A 22,981-nucleotide genomic window follows, 5' to 3' on the forward strand; every position below is an offset into this window, starting at 1 on the left:
AAAGACTCAAAAGACAATCATAAGGCCTTCTTTAGCTATGTTAGAAACCTGGGAGGAAACTCCCAGATATGCTCAGAACTAGTTCAAAATGATGTGAAGATTACTGATCCTACAGACATTGCCAACATACTGGCTGACAGGTTCAGTGCAAACTTCTCCCCCCCCCCACAAAAGGGGAGATATCTATACCAAATGGTTGCAGCCCCCCAAACATCTCAAACGCCCAAGTGAGAACTGCCCTCTCCAAAGCAAAAAACACAGCATCCATGGGACCTGATGGTGTCCCAGAGGCTGTGTGCTCCACGAACTCAACGAGGAATTAAACCCACAGCTAGGACAGCTGTTTAATCATAGTCTCACCTCTGGATACATACCCAGGGAGTGGCGCACTGCGACTGTGGTCCCACTTCACAAAGGCGGTGCCTCCACAGACCCTGGAAATTACCGGCCCATTAGCTTGACAAGCCTTATCTGCAAAGCCATGGAGAGGATCATAATGGACCTCATAAATAAAGACATAGGAATTTGCAGACTTTGGATCCAACCCAGTTTGGCTTTGTCAAAGGCAGATCATGCCTTTTAAACTTGGTTGACTTTTGAAACAGTCAACAAAGCCATTGATGAGGAAAGGCAGTTCATACAGCCTACCTCGATCTGGCGAAGGCCTTGATACAATACCCCACTCGGGTATCATTGAAAAACTCATCAGCTTAAATGTTAACCCATACATCACAAGATGGGTTGCAAACTGGCTGAGTGACAGAACCCACAGGGTCAGAGTTGCTGGCGCCATGTCAGACTCAAAGCCTGTCACAAGTGGTGTCCCACAGGGCTCAGTCCTGGGCCCACTCTTGTTTGGCATCTACTTTTCAAGTACAAGCAAACACAGGAGGGTTATGGCTGACAAAGTTTGCAGATGACTGCAAATGAAAACACATCTGACACAGATATCCTTCAGAAGGGTCTCACAGAAGCGGATGACTGGTGCCAGAGCCATGGCCTAAAGTTAAATGCCAAAATGCATAGTCATACCCTTCGGGAAAAACAAGGTTACACCTAGCTACCATATAGGTGGTAATCCTCTGAGCACAGAAGAAGTTATCAGGGACCTGGGGACCCAGGTTGACAGTAGCCTGTCATTCGACACCCATGTAGCTAAAGTAGTTAGGAAGACCTTCTACATTGCCCACCTTATCATGAAGGGATTCACATCTAGATCAAGGAGGTCATAGTCTCCCTATACTCATCACTCATCAGACCAATGATCGAGTACAATGCCCCATTCGGAATGTATCTGACCCGACACTTGCAGCAGCTGGAGAGGCCACTAAAGTTCCTCTCCAAAAGGTTAAAGGGTCTCAAAATCTGTCCTATGCTGCCCGACTGAAAGAACTCCAGCTCTATTCAGGCTCAGAGGTGACCTTTGCCTGACATACAAGGCCATGTCAAACCCAGATTTGATGAATATGCTTCACCTCAAAAAATCTAGATCCGTCAGAGCCACAAGGGCGGAGACTTAAACCTCGACACGGCTATTAATAGGGCGTGCTGGAGGGATAGATTCATCACCCAAAGACTCCTATGCTGTGGAACAAAATCCCGGTATATGTGAGGCAGAGCACCTCGCTGGCCTTGTTCAAGAGAAATCTTGACCAATGGATGGGAGATCGCAGATATACTCCAGGGATTACCTCAGTGTCACTGCTAGACAGAGGCACAGCAAAATAATGGGTATAGTTCCCCATACTAAAGGGGTGGCGTAAGCCACAAAACTATGGGCTAGGCTTATAAATGCCCTCGGGCAGATAGCCTAGTATGAACCTATGAACCTATCACACTCACATAAATCAGATGCTACTTTGGAATGCACAGTTCAATTTAAACTGAGTCTTTCTATAGAAGATTTTGTCCTCATCCCCGTGCAGGGGAATATTTTCTTACAGACCCCAGTATAATTACTGCTGCTCCAAATCATTGTACAAAGACTAAAGCAGAAACTTCAGCCTTGCTCCATGGCATATAAGGAAGGGGCCCTGACTGTGACCCAGGCAACTGAGGTTTGATTAGTGGTCCTAGCACTACAGGAGCCAGGGAGATAGGAAGAGGAATGAAAGAAAAAGGTCTGCTTGCCTCCCTTGGTGAGTAGGTGGATTGTACATACTGAGGGGCATGCAAACTGATGTGATTTCCCTGGTGGAGACCAGGGAAATCATCACTCATGCTTCAGGGGTGGGGCAGGGCTGGCAGCTGGGAGAATATACCCTTTGCATAACTATCAGCGCACACTGCACTGAAGCTCATTGCATGTCCCCTTCCAGATGCTTCACTGGGTGCACAGGGAGGTAGAGCAGCATACAAGCAGGGACTTGTGATTGACAAACATCAAGGGAGAAAAAAATAAATAAATAAACATCCCTGATGAACCAGGTTTTGGTTTGGCACATCGAGATTCTTCATGTGCAGACCAGATGAATGAATCTATTGATAACTATCTATCCATTTCTTAGATGCACGTATTATTCATAACATTAACATTCCATTCACTATACGCGCACACAATATTTTTTTTGTGGGACTAGCAAAAGTATACATCACTTTTTACATAACTGAAGTGACACAATCTTTACTCCTACTGAGTTCATGTGTAGTAGTTCTTTCTACCTGCTCTAAACAGTGATATCCATACTTTAAAGGTGGCCACTGCACACACAGTAGTTAGTATCTGTTATTTCAGATTTTCCATATTTTTGTTCAGAAGATGCGCAGTAAATTTTATGAAGAAATTATTTTTTTCTTTTTTTTATTCACACGCTTAACTTTATGAAAAAATGGCAGAAAATGTTATGATTATGGAATTGTTTGATGGTTGCAAGTTCTTGAAGTAAGCATGACAGAGAAAAAAGTCAAGGAAACACCATAACTGTGACAACAAGCAGCACTTTATTTTATTTAAAAAAAAAAAGCATGCTGCGAAAGATGATCTTCCACTTATGGAAATTATATACCTATTTTCAGACCTACCAGTCAGTGATCTCATATGATGTTGTTGCCCTCTTCTAGTGAAGAGAGAACCGAAGATAGATTGAAGATTTCCTTGATCTAGAACACGAGCAGACCTCACTGAAAGCAAATGAAATATTTTATTTGCTGCCTTCATTTTTTTTTTTTTTTTTTACACTAAGCATGTCTTACTGTTTCATGATGTTTTGTTTACTGTAAGATGCCTAGGTGTAAGCATATGAACACTTTTAATAACTATACAGATAATTAACAGGATGACACAAGGTAACACACTCCACTTCTGTAAGATGACTAGAGTAGAGATGGTCATGCTGGTATGTACAAGACCTCAACTATCAAGTCACAGCTGCACATACTGAACTACTGGCATCTGGCCATTGCAATGATCCACATTCAGTTAATAAGACTGGTGACAGAGTAGCCCAGCAGGACAGGGTGGGACAGAACCTCATCTCTTACTTTGGAGAGAGGGTGTGAGGTTCCACGACGCAGGACTAAACCCTGCTGGAGGCAATGGACAGGCTACCTACCTCCAGGTCTAAGGACTAGTGATGAAAAAGGCACAGCAGAAGTGAAGAAGCATACAATCTCATGCAAGAGCCAGGTGGTAAGGCTACTGCATGCACATGAGTTGCCAGACCTGTGGGGGTTAAGTAAAATATCCTGACCCCTGTTAAAGATAATCTCCCTGCCAGGAATCCTTATCCTTCACCGTGACCCTCATAAAAAGAGTCACTCACAATGCTAATCTCTTCCTCTTTCCTGGAAATGTAATGCTCCTCAAAGGGTGTACTGATGATTATTGTGAACAAGATGGCCATTAAGGAGGAAGACAAAAACTACCCATATACTGACTCAATCACACAAGTAAGAATGTTCAAAATGTTTTACTTCTCCAGACAAAGTCAAGTGGTACAAATAGTGCAGCTAGCATTTAAAAAGTTATCAGTTTTACTCTCAGTAATGAATAATTACTGCTTTGCTACAGCAATGCATTAGTTAATAATGGCACAAATGATTTACTTAATACAATTTTCCTAAAATCAGCAACAATTCACAAAGTAAGCCTGTTTTTGCAGGATCACTTGCTGGCATCATCAGTACTCTTATGTTTTATGCTTGCTGTGGATATCAGCAACTATAAAAAACTAAATTTAGCTTCTGAAGAACTCTGCATTAATAAAGTCAGCAAAAAAGATAGCTGCTGCTGTATATGTGCAAAGATCTACATTCCACACAGTAAGCAATCACTGTCACTGATGCACACTTAAAAAAAAAAATCATGAAGAGTCTTCTGGAAGGGCTGTTCACCTACCATGGGATATCACTGCACTAAAAAAATGCCAAACATTTAACAAAGAGTGCATTAGAAATGTATTTCCTTCATTTATTTATTTTATTTTACATTTGTTGACCGGGATAGTCCGACTGGATAATCACACTAGTGTTTTACTACTGCTAAATATCTAATCTCACTTGTTCTGAGGTCATCTTCTCAGACATGTACATCGAACTCCCATTTTGTTACTGGTCTGGTCTAAATGCTTGTATTTTCCCTCTTCGTGTGATTAGAGACATAAGGTGGCTCATTCTCTAGTACAGTTCAGCATAAGGGGGGAGAGACAGCACTTCTCAGTGTGCCATACAACAGACAAGTTATTAAGTTGAGGTCCCATCTGCCCGAGCTGGTGGCAGATCTGGTAACTGTAACAGATCATATGGCACTTAATGAAAAGAGTAGGGATTCTTTATCATTCCCCTTTTCTGGAATAGGCTGCCCTTACGAATCACAGTCCTTCCCTACTAATGTTTAAAACCAGTCTGAATGACTGTGTGGGTGATATCAAATTTTCATCTGGGATATGTGTGAAAAATCTACTTGGTGATGTATCTGAGCTTTACGACTGTCTCCTTGGTCATAAGCTTATTGAGAAGCATTAAGCATATGAACTACAATGAACTCTTGTCACTTAGCATTCATAGCCATAGCTACTTGAGCAGTACAACTGGTTTTCCTACTGTTTATTACAAGAAGATGATGTCTGAGCAATCTCAGGAAGATGTCTTATACAATAGTTACACACACAGTTCTGAAAACATTCTAAATCTGTAACAAAAATGCAAAAGCAAAGATAACAGTATTTAACATCAGCAGTTAGATTTGATTAAACCTGTCTTTCCTATTCTTAATTACAAGTTACAGTTTCATTCACATAAATATGAATGGGATTTCTTTTTGTCTCACATCCCTACAACACATTTTACCACCTTAGCCACCTAGCATTCTCTTATCACAGTTGCATTTTATAGGGGGAGGGAGTTAGCTACAAGGAAGCCATCATACTTCTTTTGAAAGCAGGGACTTTTTCTTGATGTAGCCCATACAAGCCCTGGTTGGAAATGAGCATTTCAGCATGCAGCGTACACACTGCTGATGTCACATGCCTTTGTGTGTTCAAGCTCTAGTACAGTTTGGTGCTGATACACAGTCAAAGTACACTAGTGTTTTGTACATGAAGACAGCTTTCTGACCTCCACCACAAATGTTCCTCTGAGGAAAGAACTTGTATACCCCTCCAGAAATACCACAGCAGACTGTTGGCCACCCAGATTTAGCCCGCTGGCTATGGACTTAACAGAACTTTGAAACCTGATATTGTAGCATGGTGATTTGCCATTGCATGGCTAGTCAAACTAACTAGTACTGTATCTTGATTCAAACTAAATAATTTGGCCTTCAGTCTGCTTCTCATAGTCCCTAGATCTGTTATCGGTACTGGTGAATGGGATCTTTAGTGCCTTTGCAAATTATCTATAATTCTAGACTTATGTCAGTATATAAAATGTTATTTATATCACAAGGTATAATGGGGGTTCATATTGGTTTGTCCAGTCTAAAGGATGCCTTTTACTACATTGAACATTTACAAGTACCAACGGAGGGACAAACGCACATTCAGTACAAATGATGCATACAGTCCCATAGCAAGGACATACACAAAGTACACTGTACTGTTTAGTATCCACTTCTTTTTACAAAAGAAGACAGAGATGATATCTAGTTATTTCACTTTTTTTAACTCTAGTCATGCATATATACTTTCCCTCCGGCATCATATTTTGCTTTTATAAATTGCTCTGTTGTATATTCATTATGGCTAGTTATCCTCAAGGATATAAAGTAAAGGATTCACTATACAATCTCGAAATACTGACATGTCGAATTTCAGTATTTCGAGACTGAATAATCGAAAACCCACATACACAAAAACCCATAATCACAAATACCACAACCGCGACCATTCGCACGCACACACACACACATACACCTACCTAACTAAACAAACACAACAACACACACAGGTACACTTAACCTACCTATAAGCAGGGGGGCAAGCCCCCCTGCACCCCCCCCTACTTATATATTCTAATTTCGAGGTCGCACTAAACATACAAACACACAAAAAACACCACCGCAAACACTCACACACACACTAAAACCCCTACCCAATATCCTCAAACACACAACACTTACCTGAAACCCCAGATAAATCCACACACCACACGTAATGAACAGGACACCACGATAGCGGCGGATTCGACACTTCCGCATTCTGCACAGTGTAGTTTCGAGTAACTGCACTTTCCACTATTCGGTCTCGACGTACTGAAATTCGATATTTCAGTACGTCGAGATTGTCTAGTGAATCCAAAGTAAATGTGTTGCTAAATAACATAGCAATACTTGGTCATGTATACTGACCTTTAAAATGCATTTGATACGTGCAGTAAATTTAAAGTTATTAGAGTTACTGCTTCCTGGGACTTGCCTAATAAACTCCACCTTCTAAGTGAGGTTACCTGGATACTGAAGTCGAAATAAATAAAGTTAGCTTTGCAATGCTGTATGGAGACATGCAGTAGTGACATACAAATACCAGAATTTTGCAGTATAATGGCAGATGCCTGTTAATTAAAGACATGGAAGGGGTCTAAAAATGATACTCATGATCAAAAGATCTGCACAGTCAAAGGCAGGCTATTGGAGAAGCTAACCATGCTCTTCTGATCTCCAGCTGGTATTCTCCCACATACTGTGGGTTGCGTTTTGTTAATCAGCAGCAAGATTTCCAAATCACTTTCCGATCATGGCTAGTTGACACATGACAAAACAGCAAACAAGGAAGGGAAAAGGCCTGCAGCACTGGAGTTATTTAGCAGAGAAACTGTTGCACAGAAAGCCAGATGAAAAATTGAGAGAGCAAAGTCTGCACGTTCCAAGTTTCATTTCCGTGACAACAGCCTTAGGCTGACAAGGCTGCAAATTGTGAAAACTCATCTACTAAACTCTTAAAGCTTTGAGTTTCAATGGCATTTTGCTAAATTCTTTGACAATCTAGATTATTAACTTCCAAATATGTAATTGCAGGTCAAAATTAGGCAATATTTTAGTAAACCCATACATTCTTTAGCACACTAACAAACTGATAGTATACAACATTCCCTCATGAAAGAAATGAGCAAAAGAAAGGCTGAAATCTGTATTGTACCTATACATTATCATACATGCGCTTACAAACACCTCCCCTGTGGAAGTGCCTCTATAATATTTGTGAAACAAAAAAGCCAGTATCAGCTTCCACAGCTGTTATCATCATTCATACAGTTAACCCCTGGCAGGTAAGAACACTATAAATTCAGGAGGTTCATCCATGTATGCAGACATATTTTTCAGATTTACCAGCTACAAAATTGAGGAGGAAAATAAATAACAGACCAAGCCAGTGAGATGAAGGTGTGGATTTTAAAGGGGTGGATGTAAGCATGGCATTAAGGTCTTACAGAAATGCTTCTGGTATATAAGGGGCTATGCAAGGCATTAAGGCCATATAAAATTCTTCTGGATAACAAATGGGCTAATCAGCAAAAAAATGAATTACAAAGTGATTTTGTCAACAAATTATCTAAAGACAATGCATGACAATTTTACAAAAAAACTACTTGCTGAATACATATTAAAATAATCCACAAAGTGATTTATATGCATACAAGCAAGTTATATAAGGCAATACAGCGTTATTTCTCCCAACAGCAAAACACTACTCACTAATTATATATTTTTATGCAGCGTTATTTGGGCATGAAACAATATATCCAAAGCAAACACAATGCGATCATTACAAGATAAAGGATTCTTTCAAGAAGTGATGTCTAGTCATGGCTAAAAAGGGTCCGTGGATCCTCATCAAACAAATGTATACATTGTGATTCTGGACAAAACTTACATCCAGTGACTTATTTATATTACAGAATCTACAGTGGTGTAGGGTATGTACAGTAACAGAAGATCGATGAGCAGACGTTACTGTAACAATGAATCATACCATTTGGGTTTATCTGTCTTCTGCTGCTCCATTTTCCTGGCCAGTACTTCTCCAGCTAGTAGCATAATACTTATAAGGAGCCAGCTCGTCTTATTCCTGATAAGATATACATCTAGGCGGTGTGACACTCCCCTGTATAACCCATCTTGTCCCATGTTCTTCTTTGTTTGTCAAACCTATGCTTCCCACAGGGATGTGCGCTTGTCTTAGGCAAATAGCAGTACTGAGGCACTGCTAAGATGCAAAGTATATGCACCAACATAAAACTAAGCTATGCATCTGCATATGCATTATACCACAAAACAGCCATAATTACTTCTATCAGTAACAAACAAGAGTCTAACCTCCAAGTAGAATAGTTTATAACACAGTACCTTCAAGATTTTTCTCCATTTGTGAAACAGAAAATGAAATAATCCCAACACCAAAAAAGGAGAGTATACCATGAGAGAATGTAAATAAAAGTGAAGTGACTTACTACAGCAATAGATCTGTAAGAAAAAAAATCACTTTCAATAAGCAAACTGGCTTATACAGCAGATGTTAGGACCATCTGACACAAGAAACTTTGCTAGATAACTCACTTTCTCATAATGCAACATCTAACCCTCTCCAATTTAAAGTTTAGTAAGAAAACTGAGTAAAGCCAGAGGAAAGCCAAAGGCAAAGTAGTTCAGGTAAAAAGCAAGGGAGAATGAAACAGAAGGTTACAAAAGATGGATCTGCATATAGACTTATCATTTTGCTTAGTACATAACTCATGTTGGATAAGAGGAGGTCTGCCTTTGATAACCAGCAGGAGAGTGCCCCTAGCTAACCATTGTTAGTGGCATCTCTCATGGTAGTATACTCTTGATGACAGTAGCACTGAAAGAAGATGTGAACATGAAACAGTGCCCATCTTACACTATCTCATGAATGTGTTCAGGAAAGACTAAGTAACTGTCATACAAATGTTCTCTAATGTGGCATTATAGAAAAAATAACACTTATCTATTAGGGTAAACTTGGGGTGGTGGGGTGATGGTGCAAATAGAGCTCTGACATGTTTCCTGTAACTAAAAGGAATGCAACTGGCTAACAGTCTGGAAAGTGCAAACACACTGCAGCTTTCCAAAGCCAATAGATCATACTGGTCATTGACACAGTGATCACTTGCGAGACATTAGAAGACAGCAACTAAATCTGTCCATTATTGGAATTGGCTCTCTAGAATGTGCATTACTACCATGAAGTGATGGGATCCGATTTCCCATTGCCATACCCACTTTCTTTATTAATTTATCAAACTAAAGCCGTACTGCTAACTGAATGGAAAGAAATTCTTTTGGGAGGGAATCCTGAAAGTTATAAAGGGGAAGGAGCAACGCTTTCATTTTCATTCCTTAGATGTCTGCCTATGGAAATGCATTCTCTCCCAAAATCCAGAGCAGACATCTGTGGTGACCATTGCCAAGGGAAACTAGAATTGGAAGGGATTTCCCTTAAGGTGATTTTGCTGGATCCAGTCACCAGACCAGGTTAGAAGGGCATACCTTGGACAACTGAAAAGGGAAAAAGACAGAGTCAGAATTCCAAGATCACTGAACCCCAAGGATCTACCATAAACCCTCAAATGAAATATGGCACAACGTACCATGAAAATTGATGCAGTTTTTAAACTCAGATCCTTGAAAAAAAGTTTCTGCAGGCACAGTTGGAGAGGACTCTATAACAAAGACAATTTGCTGTTGGGACAGCAGCCTACTGTTAAGCAAAAAGGCCTGAGAAATTGCTGTGCTCAGGGAACACCAGATAAGCATAATTACATGAACTGAAAGAAAATGAGTCTGCAAGTTCCAGTCTCATTTCAAGGAAGAGTAGCTGGTCAACAGACTACCCTTTTCTGAATAACAGCTCTTAGTGATGAAGTGGCAAAGAAGCCAGCTTGAGATAAGCTCCAGCAACAGACATGCATTTGGAAAACACCCTGAAAGCAGAGGCAAGTTCAGAGAAGTATCCAAAACTGGTAGTGACTTGCCTCTAATACAGTAGTCTCTTTGGCAATCATTACATGGAGGATACACATATTGCAGGTCCAAAGAATGAAGCTAACATCCAGTTGGGTTTCAGGTCCTTTGTTTTCTCGGATATCAAAAATAATATGGAATAATATGCTTAGCCTCCCTACTCCAAAGAGACCTCTTAGATGGGTCTTCTGTCAAGGAGCTTTGCATCTACTTCTTCCTGAGCAGTACACTGAGAATGGCTGGCAAGTATATTTAGAAAAAATTTGGGAAGGACCAAGAAAGGGATAAAGCAACCTCTGGCTACAATCTTGCTTACCCACATGTCCCTAAACAACTTTCTTCATGCTGGGAATGGAAATATAATTACAACACAAATGTATCCTGAGATAGAAAGTCAGTCAAGGAGTCAGGACTGCTCAAATCTACCCCTGTACTGACCATAACCTCCTGAAGATTTCTAGAGGCCCTGATCTGTGAGGGTTGAGGATAGTGAGAAGACTGAGGTGTTATGGAACAGCATCATATTGTTGCAGTGGGGTTTACTAATTTTAACACCATCCCTTCTGCATGCTAAGCAATACTCCTGAATAAGACTTGGAAGGGATGATCTGCGCTGAACTATCCCTTACTTCTGCAGAGTGTTGACGTCAATAAGCCACCCTTGCCCATCCATGGAAGTATTTTGTGGTAATTTCCCAGTCTCCACCAGTGAAATCATACCAGTGTGTGCACTCCTGGACACCTGTCCCCTCCCATCCTCTCTCCAGGATGGGAATGCCTGAGCCATTAATCAAAACCAGGTTGCCTGGGACAGAGTTAGGCCTTGGTCCTCTGTGCCACTACTGCACTAGCTGCATGATCAACTTTTACTTTAAGCCACTTCAGTCTTAAGGCAGAGTAGTCACATAAACATGACACAAACACATGAGCACATAAACATGCAAGATATACTGTTGTGTGCTACATTATCATTCAAGAAGCTAGCCAAGTCATAAAAGACATAACACGTGAGTAACGACTACACTTTATACCACAGTCAGGCATGCAATACACTTAGTTATAGTGATCTGGTAACTTACATCTCCACCACTGTCTTTCATTCCAATGATGTTTGGATGTGCGGACAACTTGACAATGGCATCGATGGGAATGTCTAGACCAGTATTGGCAGGGACACTATATAAGATCACTGGAACAGGGGAAGTGTCAGCTACCTGTGAGAGAAGGAGAGAAAATAGATGTAGGACCCTGAAGTTTAATAAGCAAGATAAGTGTATAAAAGAAAACACAACTTCATTTATAAAACTTTTTTTTTTAATTTTCATTACTTTTGGTTTCTAACCATTATACCAGCCCTTTCTCACAGGACCAGTAGCAACAGCTATACTATATACAGCAAATGTGATCACATACATACAATGGAAAGTGTGTCAACCAAGCTACAGAGCAACAGTTATCAAACTGCCCCCTGCAAGTCAGAGATCTAGCGCATATTAGGTAAAAATATGGCCATGATGTATGCTGCAACTAATTATCTATCTTTGAAAGGAACAGTTACAAAATTATGCATAACTGTTCCTTTCCAAGATAGAAAGGAACAGTTATAAAATGATGCATAACTAAGCTCCTACTGCATTGGAATATATGTATGATAAAATTGCCCTGCATAAGTAATCTACATTTGTCAAGAAAACAAAAGACCAAAAGTACAGTTTGCCAATCACAAACAGACTTTTCATCGTTGGGAAAAAAAAAAAAGTAAAATTTAAAAAAAAAAATGGGAATATGACTCTTTTTCTTGGTATTCCCTTCCTATATATGAAGGTCATTAGTGATAAAAACATTGATTACTACTCTTTATTAATTTCTCTTTAAGGTTCTTTGAAATAGAAAACATACACTTTTCATTACAACAGCTAATTCCCAAGGGAAGCACGATAATTTTCATACATTTAGTTCAGGTGTCAGGATGAAGAACAACAAGTTATCTCTTCAAATATAGAGTCACTGCAGCTTAGAAGAGTACTCTTGTAAATTGGACTAGATGATTAAGGTAGTATAACCCATCTGATACAAGACAGTTTAGGCAGTTTTACTGGAGAAAATGCCCATGCAGTAAATATATTCCAATTTGTAGGCAAGTCTCCTTTGTTGTCTGCCAATTCTTTTCAAAGTTGTTTACCATTAAGTCAGACAAGGCTTCACTCTGAATGAATAAAAATTCACACTTCCAAAATGAAGATCAGATACTTGGAAAGGAAATGCATAACATGGTCCATTCCTTGTGCAGCATCAAATTTCATAGAACAAAAGCTCTAATAACCAAGAAATATAATGAATAAATTAAAAAAAACAATAATGGTTTCCATTTTGAATGGCCCACACTCCTTGGGAAAACTAACACAGATACCTATAGTTCATAATGTGGTTTTAATGAATTATACTGAAATATTTACTTTATTTGCAATTTGTTAACCAGGAATGTCCACTGGGCCAAAATGAGCTCTTTTTTCAATGGAGGCCAGGAGAGAAAAGCTCCATACACAATTATTACAAAGCTAATATCAACAAAGTTAAGTACAATACAATTTTCAAATCTACTAAAAACACAGTAATATAGAAAACAGAATTATAACATTTGAGCAAGGTGTTGTTAAAGCATTGAATGAAATTAAAACAGAAGTATTTTGGAGTACATAAGTATAATTTGGAGTGCAGTCACTTATGCACTCAGTTTCATGAGGTGAGAGGTAGGAGCAAGACAGCAGAACAGTGAAAGGTGAATAGGCTGAGTTAAGAGAAAGGAAAAAAGGGAGAGGGAGTGAAAATGAAATGAAGGGAGTCATTAGGTTGAGTTTTGAGAAAGGAGAGGAAAAAAAAGGATGGGGAGGAGAAATTATATAGAGAGAGTCAGGTGGGGTGACATCATGAGCATTCCCACTGAGAAGAGACATGGGAATGGAGCAAGGTCTTGAAGGTGGAGTGGTTTTGGGTGATTCGAATGTGGGGGAGGGGGGTGAATTCCACAGGTGAGCAAGGGAGAAAGACAGGAGAAATTGTCCAAGTACACGTAAGGGTTTGTACACTTCAAGTAGGTTCGGGTTACTGGACCTGAGTAGTCTGTCAGAATGATGCAAGGTGAGTATGGAGGAGAGGGAAAGGCAGTTAGAGGGTTGAAAAATGAGTTTCTGAGCAGTTAGCAGTTGAATGTAGGAGAGAGTATGGGGGGAGTTCCAGCCAGTTCAAGGAGTGCAGTACATCACAGTGGTGGGAGGAGGATTTGGTCCCAGTAGCAAATTTAGAGATTTTATTGTAGCAGGATGACATTTTGACTTTAGGGAGGATTGAAGGTTGGTGAGGAGAGGGGCTCCATACAAGAGAGAGGGAATGAGGTAGGAAATAGACAGTATATGTTTGGAAGAGTAGGTGAGATAGCTGTGACGATACAGCATTCCAAGCTTTTGGTGCATTTTCTTAATACTAGTTTGTATATGAATGTCAAACTTTAAATCTTCATCAGTGATAACACCTAGAAATTTTGTATGGGAGACTACTTCAATGGGAAACTTATTCTGACTGACTATTGAGAAAGAATTTTTATCGATAAAGATGTTTTTAGATGGGGTAAAGATCATGATTTTGGTTTTGGATGCATTGAGAGCAAGATGATTTTTCAGCATCCAAAACTCGGTACAAGAGAAGGCATCTTGTGTTAGTTGCAGGAGTTTGGGGAGAGATTGAGAATAGCAAATTATGATGGAATCATCCACATATTGGACAAGTTTGGTATTAGGAATGCACTGATGAAAATTATTAATGAAGATGTTAAGTAAGGGACCCAGTATTGAGCCTTGTGGATCTCCTGTTGGACTGTGAAGGAAGGAAGAGGTACTATTGTTCCACTTGACAGCTTGCTGTCTATTAGAATGGTAACTGGAAAACCAGTTAATAGAGGATGGGGAGAGAATAAGAGAGAGTTTGGACAAGAGGAGGTTGTGGGAAACAGTATCAAAGCCCTTTGATAAGTCTAGGAGAAGGGTAGATACAATGTTGCCAGAGTCTCGGGCACAGCTGATGATGTCAAGGAAGGAGAGAAGGGCAGTAGTAGTACTATGTCCAGGTCTAAATCTATTTTGAGTTGGAGAAAGAATTTGATTGTCTAGGAGGTAGGGAAGGAGTTGCAAGTGTATGCATTATTTTTCAAGGACTTTTGAGATAGGGGACAGGATGGCTATAAGACAGAAGTTGGAAATTTCAGTATTGTTGCCTCCTTTCTTCCAGAGGAGGGGTACATAGGATTCTTGGACTGAATGGTTGATAAGTATGGTGATGGGAAGGGCTATGCCATTGGCAGCTGGCTTGAGAAAGTTAGATGGAAGGTTATCTGGGGCATGAGAGCAGAGTTCTAGTTTAGAGTTTAGTAGAGTTTTTTTATGGTGTGCAGAGAGACTGGTTGTATGATAAGGGGGGAGATGAGTAGTGTTGATGTCAGTGGGACTAGAGCTATGGGTGTGGAATGAAGATGGAGTAGAAGTGATATTGGAGAATGATGTGGTGAGCTTAGTTATTGAATCAATAAAGAAAGATTTGAATTGGGTAGCTAAGATATGATCTGGAGAGTTAGGGTCAGGGCAGGGACGGTCTTTTTTGCAAGGAGAGAGGAGAGCAGATATACTGTTCCAAAATTTTTTTGGGTTGAATCTATGACTGTTTTGAAGCTTGGAGTAGTAGGACTTTTGGTCTAAAGCAATTTGTTTTTTTCTCTTTATTACAGAATTGTTTATACTCAGTAACGGTGTTAGGTATTTTAGATTTGTGGTAATGCTTCCAAGATTTATCTTGGAGATGCATGACTGTAATAGTTGCTTTGGTTAGCCAAGGGATGGATTTGGTTTTGATTCTTTTAGTTCTGGGGGGAGCGAAGCTATCTAGTAGGCTATTGAATGTAGTACTGAAGTATGTAACAGCATCGTCAAGAGGGAGGATTTTTACAGGGTTCCAGTTCATATGCTTTAGTGATTCAGTGAAAGCTAGAGGGTTGAAGTTTTTCAGGGTACGAGTTGTGATGTAGTTGTGGTGAAGATGGAGGGAGGATGGTGAGCGATGGGCAAAGGCAGGGAGATGATCGCAGAGGGAGTTGGGTAGGGTGCCGTAGTCAGAAATGGAGTTGGGGTGAAAACTAATATCCAGTCCAGAATACTACCGGGAGTTATCTTTATTAAATCTGGTAGGAGAGGTAATTATTTGGGTGTAGTTGTATAGATTTATATTCTGAGGTGATGTATGTAATTGACTAGAAGTCCAGCTTATATTTACATCACCTAGGAGTACAGTTTCATTGCTTATGTTTGATGAGAGCTAAGAGAGGATATCTTCAAGAATGGGGATGTTATTTCCTGGTGGAATATAAAGAGCAGCGATACATATGTTTTTATGGTTATTAATTTTCAGGAGGGCCAAGGTTAGTTCAGCTGTTGCGAATTGGGGTATAGGCTTGGTAAAGCGTGCCACTGTTAGGGAGGAGGAGAAAAGTAGGGCTACTCCACCACCTTTCTTTAAAGTTCTGTTACTTCTTATGATCTTGTAGTTGGGAGGGGTAATTTCGGAATCTTTTATGTGGGGTTTTAGCCATGCTTCGGTGATAGAGAGAATGTCATGGTGGTAATGGGATAGCCAGGCATGAAGGGTAGGAAGTTTATTACATAAACTTTGGGCATTAATAGTAGCAAAAAGGAGAGATTTATGGTGACTGGGTGTGGAAGACGAGTTAGGGTTAGAAGCATGGTTGTCTAAGGGTCCAGGATTAGGATGTATATCACCAGAGAGGAGGATAGAGATTAGTTGGAGTAGGGGGGAGGCAAGGTCTTTAGATTCCTTGAAAACTTCAAAGGAAGACCTAACCTTTCTTCCAAAATGGAAATTTCAAGAAATAGCAAGTACAGACTACAGAACTGCTGAGTTAAGAAGGTCTTGTGCAGAATCAGCAATTGGAGAGGCAGACCAGATCACCACTGCAGTGGAATTTATGTATACATAAACTAGCTCATCAGTTAAAAAAACTCCCATCAGATTTTAGTTAAACTGATCAGCATTTACTTTTAATAAATCCTTTGTATGGGTGGAGCTTCCATGTGGAGAGGAATACTTGCTGGGTAAATCATGTGGGCAAAGTGTGTCAGGGCTAGGCACATGCAGCTTTAAGGATGGTGCACCACTGTGGGAGTATGCATGGAAATCCCAATGCATCTTCTTATCAGGTGACCTAACAGACAGAGGGCATCAGTGACCTGAAGACAGGTGTTCCTATCCTCTACAAACAATAGGCCAACCAGAGATTGCTACAGTTTGGAAACACAGGATCTCGAGTAGCTGGACAGGTGGAGTATCCCAGCAGTGGAAATGGAAAAATGCTGGCTATTAGCATGAGAGTGCCCCCATCTAGTGGTAGATGTGGCTGTGGCCAAGGGTGACAATGATGCAGTCTCTGGTATAGTATTTACTCTCTGCCTAAGCCTAACGTATGATCATACACTTTGCTTCTGTACCCTATACAAGGTGGTGATCTGTATGTGCCAGCATCCTCATGGATGTCTCAATGGATATGAAGTTGGCCATTGCTGCCCTCAACGGAATGTTTTCTCCGGGTCCCAATACACTACGTCACATTGCTGATAGTGCAAGTCATCCTGCAATCCCTGCTGCAGTTGCATTTCCTCCTGCAGGACCTACAACAGACTCACAACCTCTGTTATGGTATATACTGCAACTGTCAATGCTTGTATGACTGAACTGCACATTCTCTTATTGATGCTAAGTGTGGCACTGTGGTCAGGAAGTGATTTGGAGTCATGGCAGTGATAACCACCTAAACACCTCTCCCTTATGAAGGGTATGTGCACCTCAGTAGCAATGCAGCTCCTGTATGCCATCTATGCCAAGGATTCCTGCATAGATTGCATGGGACTAACACGGACAAGATATCCAGCATTAAATAGAGACCATTCCAGAGATTCAGACAGTCCCCCCCCATCTTAATCTCATCTGGAGGGAAAGCATCTGCTCCATCTACTGTTAGCACTGCTGACTGTGCTACTGTGTAATCAGACTGTGCTGCAGGAATGATGCCATCACTGTCAGCAATGGCTGACCTGTGAAAGCATAAAGATTACATATCTCTTGCAGAGGCAGAACATATATGCCACTTCCTAGAGCTATTGTACACATACCTTTTTGTAACAATGACTTACCTACCAAATAGGTACATATATACCTTATGGTGCATGTTGACACGCCTGCAGCCCCCATTGTACCTGGAGAACAGATAAGTATGTGTGTTCAGATGTATAACCAATTCAGACATGCATGGGCCTTTACTAAATTACTTAAACTGGGTAGGACTAACCTGCTGCATCCCCTACAGCCACTCAGGCACTTGAAGCCAACACATTTCTCTCTCCTGGACTGGACAGGGTTATCAACAAATCGTCTACCTCTGTGAGCCTCTTCTGTGTTAGGGGTCCACTTCTGGAGCAGAATTGTCTGTGGGGCAGAACTGTCCGTGGCACTACATATGCCTTGGTATTAGCATATGACATCATATCAGTGACCCAGTAATGCACCTGAACAAATGTCCTATTATGTCTGCCCACAACATGGGTGCCCTGCATCATAGCCTGCCACACTCATTCCCATAAAGCCCAGTCTGTCTTATCGTTAAGGATACATGTGCCATGCATCATATGGACTGCAGTAAAACCTTTGTCTCTGATGTGCTGACTATTCCCAGCTGTTGATGTGCCCTTGGTCTCGTGACAGTACATGTACATCTGTGCATGGCACATTTGAATTTATGTGAGTAGACAAATGACTTTCTGTGCCAGACCCTGATGTGTCATCTCTGAACCCCTGCCACAATACAGTAGTTAAAATACTTGTTAGGTAATGTTCACTCACCATATTCTGGTGTATATATACAGGAGCCCACCAGTTTCCTGTAATATTTCTTGCAGTTGGAATGCATAATGCTGTAATCCTCCACCCCGTTCCCATCCCAGTGGTAGGACAGTATTCTATTATGTCCTTGTGTTACTCCACATACAGCATTGTTGCTATTTTTGTTTCCATAAGATCATGTGAGGCCATGCAATCCTGAGATCCATTACCTTTTTTCTTTACTATAGTCAGTATACACAGATGGTTGCAAAATTTGTTATCCACTACATTGGTATTTCTTGCTTGCATGTTGCAACCTGGTCTGCCACAATATGGGGATCATGCTATTTACTGTGCTATAAAAGGCATTGTACTACAGTGATTTTAATAACAGAGTACTATGACATGAATCACTTGTATAATGTGGTGCATTACCAACTACTGTCCGCACCATCATGCTAGATTGCACCTGTGGCTCGGCTGAAAGGCCATGTACACTGTACACAAACATTTCTGGATACCCCCTATCTAAGGCAGTATTAACTCAAATACTACTTAGGGTTACCACCTGTCCCACTTTGAGAGGGACAGTCCCTCTTTGGGCAGTTGTGTCCTGTGAAAAAACTAAAAAAATTACAAATGTCCTGATATTTTAGCATAAAAACAATTACTATTTTTTTTTAATAGTTGCATAAAGCAGTTATTTTTTCATCTGAAACAAGTAAATGTTATAAGAAATGGGATAAGCAACTCAAATGCTGCAAAAATAAGCTTTTATTTTGGCAAAAAAGTGAAGTTCTGTCCTTTGCACTGGCCGTGGCTATTTTTTGTCCTGCAAAATCTCAGGTTTCTACAAAAAAACTCACACCATGAAGCTCCTAATGCCACCTGTTCATCATTTTTCCGATACTTTGCAATGTACAACCATGTTGCCCAGGGATGCAGGTCACAGTGTGTCCAGTATGTGTGACAGTGTGTTCTGATGTACTATTTTCCTCCTTGTTCTCCCCTCCAGCATAGACATAACCTCTTCAGGCACTGAATTTAACTGAGCACCCACCTGGAAGAGACAGGAGAAAAAGATCTTCCACCAGCTGCATAGGGATTAATTATGACCACTTACTGGACTGCAACTGTGGCCCACTTTAAAAGACAGATGCATGGCACCAGCTGGCCAGGGTAGTGAGTGATGCCATGGGAAGCACATGCTCTAGTGAGCAGTGTAGGCACAAGTACAGTGAACTGCAGTGATGCTACCTGGACTTGCTTGCCCAGTGAGAGGTTGAGTTTAGACAGCGGGAGCTAACATACTAGTTCATGTATTCATTAAATGTGTTGGTACTGTATATACAGCTTGTAACTTGCTGCTTAATTGCCTTCTATTCATCAGGGATATATTGAAGCGATTATGGTCTGTTCTGAATTTTACAGCAGTGAAGGAGGTTGAGTTGAACAGAGCAGCATTTCAAACAATACAGGACAAGCTCTTCAGCCAGCTGGGAAAGTATTTAATTGCTCTATGTATTGTCACATTTGATTGTATTGTCATACATGTATAGTAATAACTTTTTCTTTTTATCGTTTTTGACTCTCACTGGTCAGCTTTGCTGCATTTTAAGAGACAGCAACTACCACAGTCTGCACTGGCTCACCAGCAGTCCCATCTCCAGGCCTGAATCGCTTGTAAGGCAATGAAGGTTCCCTTGTGGAAGGTGGCCTGGAAGGTTCCCTGTGGCCAACTCTCAGAAGGGAGGCAGAGGTTCCTCAGAAAGGTTTCACTGGGTCACCTGGTGGGAGGCACAGTTGCTGTTGATGTTTAAGGTGGATTGGCCGTTATATGTATGCACAGGTACCGCAGAGCTTCTACTTGATAGGCTGAATGAGTTGCTTGGCCAGATGGCCCCAACCATGGGAAATCTGGAAGTGGCATCGATGATATCAGCTTTGCAGGTGATTGGCATTTGGGTAGGTTCCCCATTGGGTTAGTCTGGTGGCCCTTTTTACCTTACTCTATCTTTCATCATGGTGCTTACCTTCATTATGAGTCACTCCCCAGATTATATTTGCAGTTCAGTCTTCCCCAACTCTGGTTGTCACTCCTCTGTCAGCCAGCATCTCTTGATTGTGCCCTTGTATCAAACCCTCCCGTCAGTGTTACTATCTGTCTCACCTTTACCTGCCTCTGCTTTCCTCCATACCTCCTTCCCTACAACCTTTTTAACAAAAACATCTTTATTCAATTATTACTTATGACATAAGACAATCATACATACAATTATATTAATGAATATAAACCATACGGACATATTTTCAGTTGCAAACATTATAAATCATATACAATCTAATATACAGTCATTGTCACACTAACATTAAATAAGCCAATTCAGTTCTTGCCCTTCCTTAAACCTCATTCCTCCTCCAAAGCATTATTCTGCATGTATTGTTCCCACAATTCACATTTCCTTTCAACACAACAATGACCCCAAGCATACATCCAAATCAACAAACAAATGGCTTCACCAGAAGAAAATTAAAGTTTTGGAATGGCCCAGCCAGAGCCCAGACCTAAATCCAATAGAAAATCTGTGGGGTGACCTGAAGAGGGCTGTGCAGAAGAGATGCCCTCGCAATCTGACAGATTTGGAGCGCCTTTTGCAAGAAAGAGTGGGCAAATATTGCCAAGTCAAGATGTGCCATGCTGATAGGCTCCTACCCAAGAAGACTGAATGCTGTATTTAAATCAAAAGGTGCTTCAACAAAGTATTAGTTTAAGGGTGTGCACACTTATGCAACCAGCGTACTGTACATTTTTTATTTTTTACATTTGTTTGTTTTTCAATTAAATTGTACAGGTTATAGGTCACATTAAAGATGGGAAAAGTTTTGAAATGATTCATTGTTGTGTCATTTTTTTATATCACAAAAACCTGACATTTTAACAGGAGTGTGTAAACTTTTTATATCCACTGTATAATCTAATCTCTCTTCCACCTCCTCCGATTGATTCCTATAGTATCATGCAATATTTTATATGGCCTAATAATTATCCCTTTTTAAAAAGCAACATCTATTCTAGATTCTACTAGAAACTCTAGCAGTACTGATCTTTTACTTAAGACCCCCCTATTCCTTTCTCTTTGCTTATCTTCTGATATTAATCCTTGATAGGGAAGGCAGTCTCTAATCTGCAGTCCAAATGTATTAATTGTCTCTTTCAATTCTATTACCTTTCCCTTTCTAATTATTTGTTCCCAATGCCTTGGTTCCTTTGCTAGTTTTCTCCAGTAAAATCATACTACAAACTCTACCATTATCATATTTCCTCCTCTTCTATCAGTAATGGAGTTCCTCTAGTAATTAATGAAAGCCCCCCCCCCTTTACTTTGTTGCAGATATTCCTCTGAATAGCCATGCTGAAATCCTTTCTTTATCAAATTCACATGCTTGTTTTAATGAAAACCCTCAAAAAAAAATCACACCGCCATAACCTATTAATATAAACACACAAACTTATGTACGCATCTTCAGATAATGCAGTTTAACCCTCCTAAGAGGAATAATTGTGAACTAAACTCACAGGCTTTTACTGAACTATAATTTAGGTTTTCCAAGCTAAGATGTATGGTACAGCTTGTGCTTCTACTTGCACTTAGTGCTTGCTGTTTTTGTCTTATCTTTATTCCTCTCCCACATGTAAAAAAAACTTGAATGCTTTCAGAAAACATTATCTTTGAGCATATGAAGGAAAAAAGTAGTCTGTTTTTATTCCCCTCTTATCAGATTGCCTCCATAGAAACACAAGAATCAAATAAACATGAGCCTTCAGCTAAAAGTTTCTCATGTTGCAACACGGACATTTTGTTGTTAAATGAAAACTTTTCATTACATTCAATATTCTGTTATTTACGTGCTTTCACTTAAAAGCTGTTGTTAGATCAAGCTAAGGGCCTTTATACAGTCTTTCCAACACACCACTTTTACTTATGTCATAATCTGTATACTTTTACAACTTGTCCCTCACCTCAAAAACCCAAGACTACAGCCTGTTATCTTAAATATGGTTTTGTCTAGGCTTTCTTGTCTTTTTACACTGCAGGAAAAATGGGCACCTGTTTATTTTAGTATCCATATAATGCACAAAAATAACTGACAATGCTTTGCTATATAACATGCAGTATGTGTATTTTCTAATAAATTCCGCAGTGGTGCAGCGGTAGCATTGTTGCCTCACAGCAAGAGGTTCTCCCATTCGATTCTCGGCTGGAGTGCGGGGAGTGCTTTCTGTGTGGAGTCTGCATGTCCTCCCCACGGTTGGGTGGGCGTTCGAAAGACATGCGTAAATGGGCGTGCCTTCGTTGAAGGTTGAATGTCAAGCTGGCACCTCAGCGTTCAAAAAAATCTACTGCCAATCATTAGCGGACCGGAGTTCCACTGTGGCGACCCCCTAACCGGGAAAAGCTGAAAGACAAACAACTGTTAACAAAAATTGTTTCACTTACAGTTACTTCTTTTCTTCCTCTTCTCCTCTCCTTAATGTCCTTCCAAACATTAATGACCAGAAGGTTGGCATAATGGTTAATCCTGTGTTTATTCATTAATTTTTGAGTTGCTGTTTTTCTTCCTGACGAATTCTTT

The 22,981-nt window shown here is 40.4% G+C and overlaps 1 protein-coding gene across 1 annotated transcript in view; it reads right to left on the reverse strand.

Moving 5' to 3' along the window:
• HOGA1 (4-hydroxy-2-oxoglutarate aldolase 1) overlaps nucleotides 1-22,981 on the reverse strand; it is a 531,655-nt gene that overhangs the window by 313,289 nt on the left and 195,385 nt on the right. Inside the window, exon 4 of the mRNA XM_044056230.1 lies at nucleotides 11,494-11,628. Within this exon, the coding sequence (XP_043912165.1) occupies nucleotides 11,494-11,628 (135 nt within the window). The remainder of the gene's footprint in view (nucleotides 1-11,493; nucleotides 11,629-22,981) is intronic.

This window comes from Protopterus annectens, chromosome 14.part0 (assembly GCF_019279795.1).
Source record: "Protopterus annectens isolate FY-2018-M chromosome 14.part0, PAN1.0, whole genome shotgun sequence".
NCBI classification, from domain to species: Eukaryota; Metazoa; Chordata; order Ceratodontiformes; family Protopteridae; genus Protopterus; species Protopterus annectens.